Below are 12,240 nucleotides of genomic sequence, written 5' to 3'. Positions count from 1 at the left end.
CATCTTGACATGATATCTACAAACAGGATTAGCTAAAACTAAATTAAGTTCCATGAATGCAGTCTTAATATATTTTCCTCATCACTGTGTACCCAGTACTTATTATATCCTCGGTAATCAGTGTTTATTGAATTAGCCATCTTTTAATACTAGCATAACATCTAGTGAATAGTTATTTTTGTAAAACTTAAAGCCATGAATTTTGACTAATTCATCATTTTATATTTTAACCTTTAAAAAACAAAATTCTATCAGACCCATTTTGGAATGCCTAAACTTTGGATTGAACCTATAATTGGAAAGCTACTCAAAACAGAGCCCTATATTCAGTCATTTTGTGCATGGAAAGGAGGGAGATAAAGTCAACTTTGTAAACAAAAAATCCGTTAAACTCAGATTTATTATCTTGTGGCAAAGTAGTAATGTTAGTAGTATTTTCAGTTTTGTACTCTTTCAATGTATAGACTGCATTTTTGTTCAGTTTTATCATGGGCTTTTAACTGCAGGTAAGACTTAAACTGATTCTCAACATGTAAGTGGCAAACTCAAGGAAAAACACGTGGTATGAGGGTCAGCAATTAACAGGAAACAAGTGTTTCTGAGACCTGACATACAGGTGGTAGAGAAGTCTTTGCACAGATTTCATAGCCTCGTGTTCATGAGATCAGTGGTTAAAGTGAGGGCATGAAAGGAGTCAGTCCCCAGAAATGTGCATTTTGGGGGAGGAAAGTCCATAGCTTTTATAATTTGTGAAAGGATTACAGTCCTTCAAAAGCAAAGTGCTATTAACTGACATACTGGTTTGCTACCAACTGCATATTAGACCATCTCTTCTGAATTAGCTGCCATGATTAAGTTTCTTACAGTAATTGATGACTACTTTGCATTTTTACATTTCACTCTCCTCCCTCCCCCTTTTTATTGTTCTGATAACAGATGATGCTTGGTTCATGTGTATTTAATAACTTTCCTTTGAAAGAGGGAACAGGGATTGGTTCTTTGCGTAAACCCCTGAGGAGATACCACATTCTATCCTGTAATTGCTGAGAGACAAACCGGTGACAAATCAGTGCACCAGCAGCCACTCCAGGGGTAACTGGGCCTCCATACACCAGTGTAGGAGTTAGCTGGATTCTGCTTCGTTATGTGCATGCTTTTATGTCACATTTCCCCTTTTATAGTCCTTACACCCAACAGGGTTCTTTTTTCCATTACAATCAAGTGAGGAAAACCACTTTACTATTAAAATTTTTTCTGTTGTTGGGAATTAATGGGAGAGAAGTTGGTATCCCCTCAAGGAGAATCCACTTTAAGAACAAGTAAGCCATGAAACTGTCATTTCCCGGGGGAGAAGCAGGGCCAGGCCTTCTTGGGATGAGTGAAATAATTAAGGTGGGTAAAAGAACTCTGAGGACAGGGCCGTAACAACATACAGGTGACTTCCTTGACCAAGAAGTGGAATCGTACATGGAGTTGAGAAGGCAGGAGAGAGAGATGTCGAACTAACCCAAAAAGCACAGTGGACATTTGATTTGGAGTTTTATAGTGCCTTGCCTGGGAGCCATGTACCAGGTGAGGCTGGCCTGGCACCCGATTTGATGCCCCGAACGAGCCTGTTAGACTCTTTGTGCTTCTATTTTCTCAAATGGAAAATAACGGCATCAGACCAGATGATTTCTGAAAGTCTTCCTACTCTCCAAATGTGTGGCTTTGGATTTCTGAGCAGCACTTGACTCAAAGGAGCTCTAAGAATGACTCTTAGGAATCATTCTTGTTAAAATTTATAAGTAGTTAATAACACTCATCTGTTACTTAAGGTTGGAAGAGATGCTGCTATTCATGTGTGGGACACACAAACTCTAAAATGTTTGTCGCTATTGAAAGGACAACACCAGAGGGGAGTGTGTGCGCTCGATTTTTCAGGTAAGGCCCCCGTTTTCCAGTGAAGTCATTGATGGTTCTGCATTTACTCAGGCCCGGGGTTTTTGGGTTTTGTTTTTGTTTTTACAACCTCCTATTTAGTCGAGTTCTGTTTGTAATGAGCTAAGCTCTTGGTATGTCAGCTACCCAGTCTCAGACCAGAAATTAGATATGTGAATACCTCACACAAAAAATGTGGCCTTTAGATTACACGTCCTTTCCTGGCCTTTCTCATTTCCTCTCTCCCAGGTTATTACCCAGAGCTCACACCGCGCTCTGCATTTGTTTGAGCTGTTGGAAATCCAGAGCAGCTGTTGCTGTAGAGTCTTAGTTGCAAATGTCTGGCAGTGACTCAGAACATCAATTTCATCTCTCCAAATAAGGGGGAGCACGGCACTTGCAATTTAAAATATAAAGAACTAGAGGGAAGGCTGCAAATTCTCTGCAAAGGGTCACTTTACAACACTTGTGTTGTGGAAATAAATTTCAAATTGAAAACAACAGAGCTGGATTTTCCATCCCCTTAATTTAAGATTTGAACACAGTACTATTAGAATACTAACTGATGAATGTGATTTCCTTTACAGTGAGACCGTTTCTTTAAGCTAGAATGGAGAATGAGGAGGGCCTGTCACCAAAGGTGTTTTTACCTGGAATTTTTAATCCCAATTGTAGAAGTTAGATAAGTAGAAAAAATTATAAATTTTCTACTGAAAATTAATTCTATAATTTCTTTTTTTCTAAATTCCATTCAGATGTTTAATATGTGCAGTGTGTATAATGTTCATCATTAAGTTCAATGACTCCACAACCGCATTCTCTTTCCTCTGTCCCCCTTTCTCTACTTTCCTCGCTCAAGCCTCAACTCCTTCTCATCTCTGCCATGGTAGTCATGCTGGACTCTGATTCCATTTCCACTTTCTCCAGTCCATCCTACACAGTTCTGGAGTCTTCTGGAAATGCAGTTACACTGCTACCACATGGACTCCTCTTGGCTGGCTGACTCAGGGCTGAGCCTTTGGTTGGACATTCATGGCCTTCCATGATGTGGCCTCAACTTTCCTTTGCAGTGTTTCCACCCACCTACCCGTTCATGTTCCCTTATGTCTCTCTAGCCATAGAACCGAAATGCATGGCTCTCCTTCTTTTCGCCTGTGTCCCTTTGCTCATGCTGCTGCCATGTGTCCATTCAAGTCCTCCCATCCTTTAAGATCATGCTGCAAGTTTCCTGTACGACCTTCCAGGGAGAAATAACCTGCCCCTTGTTCTTCATCCCCTGGCCCGTGGTTCATTGTTCTTGTGCTCCCTGTTGGACTCCATGTAGTACAGTAGCTGTTTGTGCTAATGCCCTTCTCGTACAATAACCTGCTCAGCCAGCAGAGCCCATCTCCCTCCTCCCCACTGCGCATGTTGTAGTGCTGCAGACACAGAAGCGACTCCAAAACTGTGAAGGAATGAATGAGGTTTGGCCTCATTCACTTGTCTCACCCGTCACTATTACTACTAGAACCTCACATTGTAAACCGTGTTTACACATGAAAATAATCTCGTTTATGTTTTGACCTGCAGTAACATGGGGCAGTGAGGGGGGATTTTTTTGTGACTCGCACATCCTCACATACTGTAAACTACTATACAAATCCAAATTGTTGGATCATTATTAGAGGTTATTTGATACTTTCTGTGGTTATTGAACTAGTAAAACTCCAGGCTAAAGAGTCCCTACTGCACACTGGCAGGCACGTGAGGTCGGGAAGGCATGAGTACCAAGGGATAGAGAACAGTTTGGCATGCCACCTGCCCGTGGGAAGCCTGGATAACACACCCAGTAACAGTGAATACAAAGTCCTAAACTTCCAGAAGTTTGATAAACCTACAGTTTTAAAATAGAGTGTCGTATGTCCTTCATAAAGCAGTAAAATCTGAAAGGAAACCATAATTTGAGTTCAAACATGGTTCTCTTCCAAGGATGTGAATGAATTTCCTCTGCTTTTTTTCATGACTCTTCTCCTCAATAGCTCAGCTGCCCTTTTCCTAAAGTTAACTCTGCTAGCCAATACATATGTATGTACTTAATATAAAAATTATATTACTAAATATGCTCTAAAGAATAGTGAGAGACCCATTAGCAAAAATAAATAAAATAAAACATGAATGTATTAAATTATAGAGAATCTAATATTCATATTTTTGGCAACATTAAAAATTGACTCTATAACTCCAGATCATTTGGCACCATGTAATAAAAGCTATAACTCAAAATGACAAGTACGTGGACTATGTGTATTTCATACATATTTCTATGTATCAAGTTAAGTGTAAGAAAAATAGAACTCAAATAGCATCTATTCACTGATTTCCACTGGAAATGTGAATATGTGTATTAATGTATAAGCAGAGTGGCAGGAAATTTAGAATAATATAAATAGAATTTAATAATCATTAGAATATTTTTTCTGTAGAATTAATTTCATGGTTTTTAAATAAAGATCAAAAGATCTAATGCCTGTTACTTCATACCTTTAGGGAAGGGATTAAAGGAATGTAGATCAACGACACTGAATAGAGATGAGTTAGTAGCAATGAGCTGGTCTCCCGTAACTTGACCTCTGCATTTCCGAGAAGTCCTCTCTCCTCTGGGCCTAATAGTTTTGCAGGAAGGAAAGGTGAAGAGATTAAGTGAATTTAGAAATCTTTCCCTCATAAGGCAGCCCCTCACATCAATTGCCTGGGGAGAGAAACCAGATGCTTTAGAAAGAGGTTGAGAAGCTGATTCTGTCACTTCTTCTAATTCCTATCTTGGGCAAATAAATACTGAGATATGAAATATTCTCTGCATAAAAAGGATATTTCAGTTTCAACAATACATTCTTTATTGCCCTTAACAATGACTAGGGAGGAGCCATATTTGTTCAGCAAATGTGTTATTTTTTATTGTGGAAAATTACGTTTGTCTCAGAGTTCAAGTACAGTGATGATACATAAATGGCAGAAAGGAAGCTAGTTGATAGTTTTAGAAAGCACTGCTGTTAAGGACCCTTCAGAAAGACCTTTGACTAGGATCTCTTCTGTTTGATCCTTCTTTGAATGTGTAACCCTTACATGAGACAAATTATGGTGGTTGGTTGATCTTTTTGATCTCTCTGGCACCTCCTGAAGGTGTGAGCAGAGGTCTCTTTGATTTAAGTTATATTGATAGTACTTTGTGTGATAATGATAAAACTGAAAGCCCTGTGTCATGTCCTAGACCAAGAATGGAGATCCAGAGAGTTTGGTGGTATGGCTGGGGTAGAAGTCAGACCGTGGCGGATCCTGATCTAGAACCCAGGTCTCCTGGCCTCAGTGCAGTGAGAAGGCCACCAAGCCTGGGGTTTTGAGCTGGCAAGAGCTATACCAGGAACTCTCCCCACTGAGTCCTCTTGCCTACTCCTGACTCTGCCCTCCATCAGGGCCAGTGCAAACTTTGAGCATGAGAGTCATACCTGGAGCGCTCAGTGTCCCCCCTTTACCCAAAGGCAAGTGTCTCCAGTTGCCCCGCCCCCACTTGCCAGTATAAAGGTGGAATGGACATAGTGCTACACACAGGCTGCCACATGAACAGCCCCCAATAAAAAGAGAGCCCTGTCCTAGAACAGCCCTGAATCATACATTTATGTGAATAGGAACAGGAGCAACTATACCTTTCTTTTGAAGAGTGATAGAAAAGTGAGTAGCTTAAGTCTACGTGCCAAGAGATATTACTTAGATTTCCCTAATGAACCACATGAACAGGGCACCAACATTGGTCATTACCTAGCTGGTGGCACCATCTTTGTACCTCAGGACCCCGTATCCATCCATCTCTTATAAGCCAGCTCATTTGGGGAGGTGTTGTGGAGACCTGATAGTACATTTGTCCCTTACTAGAAAAAACAATTGTCAGGGAAATACAGAGCAGGTAACAAATAAATGTGAAAACTAGACAACAAACAGTCATATGTGGGGGTTTAGATTATTCTTGCCACTGTTACAAAGCAAAAAAAAGACATTTTTAATGAAAAGCATTTCTTACAACATAACCCATAATTCTATGTAAACAAGAAGGAATGAGTTTACATTATCTCACTTAATTGAGCAACTCTTTGCTCTGTGAATTTGTTACCACTGGCTAGGGAAAATGGAGCCATCTTTGATTTTGTGCTTACAGGACAGAAGGTGCTTCCACATGAATAGAAAACCAGATTAGAAAGTTTCAGCCACATAATTTTTTTTAGTTTAATATCCTACTCATATTTTTAAAAACCTTCATTGAATAATACTGATCTCCACAAGGACACCTCTAAGACTGACTGGATTTCACTATGTTCAATTCTGAAAATCTATGCATTTTTTATGAGCCCTGAATGCAGGGACCAACTTGTAATTGAGTAGAAATTTTCTCTTTCCACTATGCCCTTTACTGTTGACATTAAGTGCCTTAGAATTATTTCTGGACTGTGTCACAAAATATCCATAATTAATACACACTGTGACTGGAAAGATTTAAAAGGACATTACCTTGGCTCTAAAAATATGGCTGAAAATAAAAAAACTCCAGCTGGTCAAGGAACAATGGATTTTCAAAGCTAAATCCAAGTCTCTTTGGAAGACGGTGGAGGAGGGTGAAAACTAGGAAAAGATAAAAAGGTGTCCAATTATATTTCTGAACCATGTGGTATGCAGAAATAGCCTACACCTGCAGAATTTAAGAAAAGGTCACTATCCTAAAGAAGAGGTGTTACGGTTGTTGAGGTGCATCTGGATTTGGACTATTTCTTCATTTCTCCTCATAGTCATGAATTGAGGTAGAAAGGAATGTAACTATGAAGACAAGCTAATAGGGCCTTTCAGAAATGCTAATAAAAAGCCAAAAAAAATTAATTTACCCTGAGACTTTCTTCAAAAGACACAAAACTTGAACCGTCATTTTAAATGTGTGGATGCTTGTCTTCTAAGGACATGTTAATATAGCTACACAGGTTACAAAAGGAAGCACAAAATGTAGATTTGATAAATGGGAAAAAAGAGACACTGAAAGTGCCATGTTTTTGAAAGAAATAATAATTAAAACAATTAAAATTTGTAGAGCTGGATAACATAGCACATTGTCTTTCCCTTCATACTACCCATACACACATTCTTTTTTGTTTGTTTGTTTTTTTAAGATTTATTTGTTTCAGAGGGAGAGTGTGCGAGCAGGGGAAGGGCAGAGGGAGAGGAGAGAAGCAGACTCCCCGCTGAGCAGGGAGCCCACTGCTGGGCTCCATCCTAGAATCCTAGAATCCCCGAGATCATGACCTGAGCCTAAACCAAGAGTTGGAGGCTTAACCGACTGAGCCACCCAGGCGCCCCCATACACACATTCTATCTTTATTTTTACCTCTTCATTGTCGCCAGTATCCTCAGTGTTCACTGGAAACTAGCTTAGTGGGAGGATCACAGAGGAAATGTGATATGATTACCATAAGCCTTAGCAGAGCTTATAATCTAAAAAAGAGCGGAATCTCCGATAAATAAATAAAATCACCAAAATACAGAGACATACTACTACAGAAGCAGAACCAGGCCATCCCAAGAGGTACGGAAAGAGTCATGTTGGTAATGAATAAGAAGCCCTTATCATCACTTCCCTCTCCCAAACGTTTAGAAAGAGACCGTGCACAATTTAAAGCCTGGTCATGGTTAAGCATAAGGACTTAGATGTGATTCAGAAGACACATTTGTTTATTGTAATCACTTGATGATAATTTAACACTTTTGGAAAGCATGAATGTCTCATCTGATACTGAGCCTAATAGCTTGAAGGGGTTCATGTACCTTTCAAAGCCTTGTCTCATACTTAGTAGTAGTCCAGGATTGAGGAGAATTTGTTTGTTAAGCCAGGCTCTTCCTTTCTCTGACTCTGCTCCTGCCTTTGGAGAAGGAAGCTTGGTAGCTTGGGGGACAGTCTGGCACAAGGAACGGTACTCACAGGTTGGGCATTGGTTGGCATCTGGGGAGGGTTGCCAGATTTAGCAAATTGAAATACAGGAAGCCAAATAAATTTGTAGTACAAGTGTGCTTCATGCAATGCAAGTGTAAATACATAATTTAAATAATGCATGGGACCTACTTATACTAAAATTATTCATTCCTTATCTGAAATTCCAGTTTAACTAGGCTTCCTTTATTTTACCTGGCCACTCTGACATCTACCCCAGACCTGCCTTTGAAAATACCAGTTAAGACCCTGAGTGGACTGGGGAGAAACAGTTTATCAGATACTTGTGTTTCTTTGCCCTCATATTGTGGGTCCTCTGTCGTCCTAGAAGACACCTGCTAAACTGGTAGATAGTGAATCTGGCCACCCATCTCCCAGTCAGCACGGAGCTAAGGTGGAATCGCTGAGCCTAGACACTCCTCCTGTGAATCTGGCTTGTGAGGAGGAAGCAAGGGAAAGATTTGCTAACTGTATGGCCTCTTTGGTCTTGAAGGGAAAAAGCATATTAACTATTTTTGATTTTTAATTTAATTACAGAGACAATGTATTTTAAGTTTTTTTTTTTAAAACAACCCAGTGTCTACATTATAGTAGTCATTGATGATATTATAAATAATATTTAATACTAGGGGAAAATGTTCACCATAGAACAAAAGAAAAAAGATTAGATAATAGTATGTTCATTATCATCCTGGTTTTGTTTTTTAAAAGCACATTTATGTGGAGAAACTGACAGGATATACACCAAACATTTTTAGGTAGGCCTAAAAATTGGGATGAGTTTTAAATTTCCTCTATCTATATTTTCTAAATGTCCTATAATAAGCATAGTACATTTGAAATAAGGAAACTAAGAGATTAAGATTTTTAATTATATCCTTTGAAAGAATTTTTGAAATTAAATTTAGTTTCTATAATGCTCTTATCTTGGAGGTTTAAATAGAACCCAGTTTTTTAAAGCTGAAAATAGACTGAGTCACAAAGTCACATGGCTCTTTGAGTAAACATCATGAGATTTGTTTGTCATAAAATAGACAAGGTTTTTGTGATGTACCTGGGAGGCTTCCCCCAGCTCCATGTCTCAGACTGGAGTGTTAGGTCAGTGATTTAATTCATCAACCAGTTATGATGCATTAGGAAGGTCAACTATTACTAGTTATGTGTTTCGTTTAGTGTGGTCCCGCTAGTATATGATACTTCTAATGTAGCCTAAATAATATTCTTAAGACCCATTTCATATTTGTCTTTACAGTATATGAAATGTTTTGGTTTTTCATTGAAGAAATGAGTCATTTGCCATTTGTGTTGTTTTCATACAGCTGATGGAAAATGTCTGGTGTCGGTTGGTTTAGACGATTTTCACAGTATTGTGTTTTGGGACTGGAAAAAGGGAGAAAAAATAGCCACCACAAGGTAAGGCGGTGCTGAGGTCATGCAGCATCCTGCTGATTGTCTCGCTTCAGTAAAGGTCAATAGTTTTCATTTTCTGGTGAGATTTCATCTTCAAACTCAGATGGAATTCACATGGAAAGCTTAACACCTAAGTGAAAGCATACTGCAATATTTCATGGTGACAAACCTGACTTAGCAGTTAATGTTTGTTTCAGGGAACTGGAAAATTCTGAAATCCTTTCCAGAGAGTTACTCATCACTTCGCTTTTAGTAATATACACATTGTCTTTATCAAAGCTTTCTCCAGCAGTAGAAAAGCAGCTTTTCTCAGACTTGGGCCTCGCCCCTTGTTTTTCGACTGTCTTGCATCTGGTAGAGGAATGTCAATGTCACTCGAGTCAGAAGTACCATTTGTCATGAGGCCGTGTCATGCTGGGAAGGAGGCTCCATCGTATGCATCTGCCACTCGCTTTCAAAGCAGGCAAATTGTTTCCCTAATCTCCCCATCTTATAAATAGACTTTCCAAGACCGACTGCTGTTTATAGACCACCTGTCCTCCCTTACCCCAGCCTCCCTCCCTGCTGAATCAGCCTGAGGTCTGAGCACTACTTTCTACTCCTACTTACACTGGGCTTAGCTGTTTGCCCGGCCGCGGTCAGAGGTCAACATAGTTGGCAGCCCAGGCCCAGTGATACAGTTTGCTGCTCAAGACAGGTTATCAGCTTACCTCTCCACTCCACTAGTTCTTCTCTACATGAACCAACATCCTTTCTGTCTCGAGGTATAAAGTCATTTTTAAGTTAATGGCTTTGAACCCCAATATTCACTTTGTAAATTAATATTTCCCTTCACAGTATTAAATAGGAAAAAAGTTATTTTGGCAATTTGATTTAATAAATGAAGATCTATAAATTGCTGGGGACCCAGAACAGGAGCAGATGGAGCCCTGAGGACTCCAGCTGACCATCTTAGGAGAAAAACAGAAGATTTTCTGATAAGTGCTATTGAGATGAAATTCTTGGCAGCAAATAACAGCTCATAAATCTGCCTGCCCAAGTGGGCTTTCTTGGCCTCTCTTTCTAGTATTCCACACTGGTTTATCATTCCCTACTAGTACTCAGATTCAGTTCCTCTTTAGAACTCTGCTTTCCCTTTAGCTAATATGCTGAATTTTAGTTTAATATTTCTGATAACATACCAACTGCAACGTAGATTACTTCAGGCAAAGCTCATGTCTGCATTTCAAAAGCAACAGAAAAGCAATTTTCCTGCTAGAAAACCCTCTGCAACCTTCTGTGGCTCACCTGTTGTATGCCAGAAACATTCATAGAAACAGAAGAAATAAATATTTATTAAAATTTTAAAGGTATATATTTTATATGCTGGGTAGTGTTACTTCTATTTAATTAACACAAAGCAACTTAACACCATTATGTTAGTAATACACTTTATTTTTGGAATTGCTCCCAAGCCTTATGTCACATTCCCAAAACAGGACACCTGCAAAATTGCCCTCCAAGAATATTTTTGCAATTGTAATATTAACCAGTGCTCTTTCCAAGAAGGAATGTCAAGGGTTGCTAAAGTTCTTTGAAGACTACTAGGTTTTAAAATAATAAATAGGTAAATATTTACATAAATACCTGTTTATATAATAATATTTATATAATATAAATAAATATAAATATACAAATAAATAAAAACTCTATGGCCTTCAGTTACATACTTAGGCAGATAGAAACCTTAAAAACTGGGGCACAGGGGCACCTGGCATGCTCAGTCAGTAGAGCATATGACTCTGGATCACGGGGTTGTGAATTTGAGCCCCACACTGGGTGTAGAGATTACTTAAAAAAAAAAACAAAACAACTGGGACATGAAAGAAGTGACAAAGAAAAACAGGCGATACTTTACTAGCGTCAAGGAGTCTTCACAGCTCCTGAGAGGGCTTGATTTACTCTCAGGCTGGCCGACTCAGTGACACCCCTCACTTTGTACTGCATCTCAGTCATGCCAGTGGTGGGCACAAGCCAGTCTTGCCGGTGAACCCACCTCTGGCAGCCTGCACTGCTCTGGCCGGATGGTGTTCTACAAAACCCCTACCCCCAAGATGGGAGAGATGCCCGTGGAGGGATGGGCAAGGCAGGAGCCACGATGGCGTCACCAGCTGATGCCCAGGGCTAAGGGGCGCCACCTGCATGACACTGCACCCTCAAAAGCCACCTGCTGTTGTGAAAATGCTTCACGGAAACTCCTTTGTTATCAGCTCAGAGAAATTAGGGATTGGCACATGGAGATCTTATTACAAGATCTCTGAGGCTTAATCCAATCTCTGAACAGTTCTTCTGCCTCTTCGCTAATTTTCATGAAAGATTTCAATCACCTCCATTACAAATGAATTTATTCAGTCTTTTTTTTCCTTTTGAAGGTTGTTCAGATTTTAGTGTTATATACAAGTAACCCATTTAATAACCAAAACCAATCTCTTATGGGCAGTAGTTAAATCGCCTAATATCAGTGTCAGTCGGAGAAGAATAATGAGATAATCAGGTGCCTCTATGTCCCTTTATGTGCATTTCTAATGCACCAGTAACAGGACCGTGGGGGACAGTGACTAATTATTCTTGACATGCTTCATCTCAGAAGTGTGAACAGTAGGCAAAAGGTACAGTAATCAAGGTGCCTAACAAGAATATTTGCAGTGTCAATGTGACATAATTGTGCCGCTGGAAAGCTCAGGGACAAAATGTAGGCCCACGAAGAGCAGGTGTGTAGCATGTATTTCCATGTGAGCTTTGTTGCTCTATTTATTATAGGCCCCCACCCTGACATGCATTTAGGGAATGTGATAAAGTCTCCTGCAGACCAAATTGGCACCTTTGTTTTCTCACTTTCCTTTTTAAAGATGAGTATCTCTTTTTTAAAATCA

General features: G+C 39.6%; 1 protein-coding gene across 1 annotated transcript in view; it reads left to right on the top strand.

Moving 5' to 3' along the window:
• Window positions 1–12,240, top strand: part of EML6 (EMAP like 6) — a 266,233-nt gene that overhangs the window by 175,177 nt on the left and 78,816 nt on the right. Inside the window, exons 16-17 of the mRNA XM_045886192.3 lie at window positions 1,818–1,923; window positions 9,238–9,331. Of these exons, the coding sequence (XP_045742148.2) occupies window positions 1,818–1,923; window positions 9,238–9,331 (200 nt within the window). The remainder of the gene's footprint in view (window positions 1–1,817; window positions 1,924–9,237; window positions 9,332–12,240) is intronic.

Source organism: Mirounga angustirostris, unplaced genomic scaffold, assembly GCF_029215605.1.
Source record: "Mirounga angustirostris isolate CCGP_5_RB_7025 unplaced genomic scaffold, mMirAng1.0.hap1 SCAF_10, whole genome shotgun sequence".
In the NCBI taxonomy this organism is placed as follows: domain Eukaryota; kingdom Metazoa; phylum Chordata; class Mammalia; order Carnivora; family Phocidae; genus Mirounga; species Mirounga angustirostris.
Note: the sequence above shows the minus strand (reverse complement) of the source record. Positions and strands in the feature narration are given on the sequence as shown.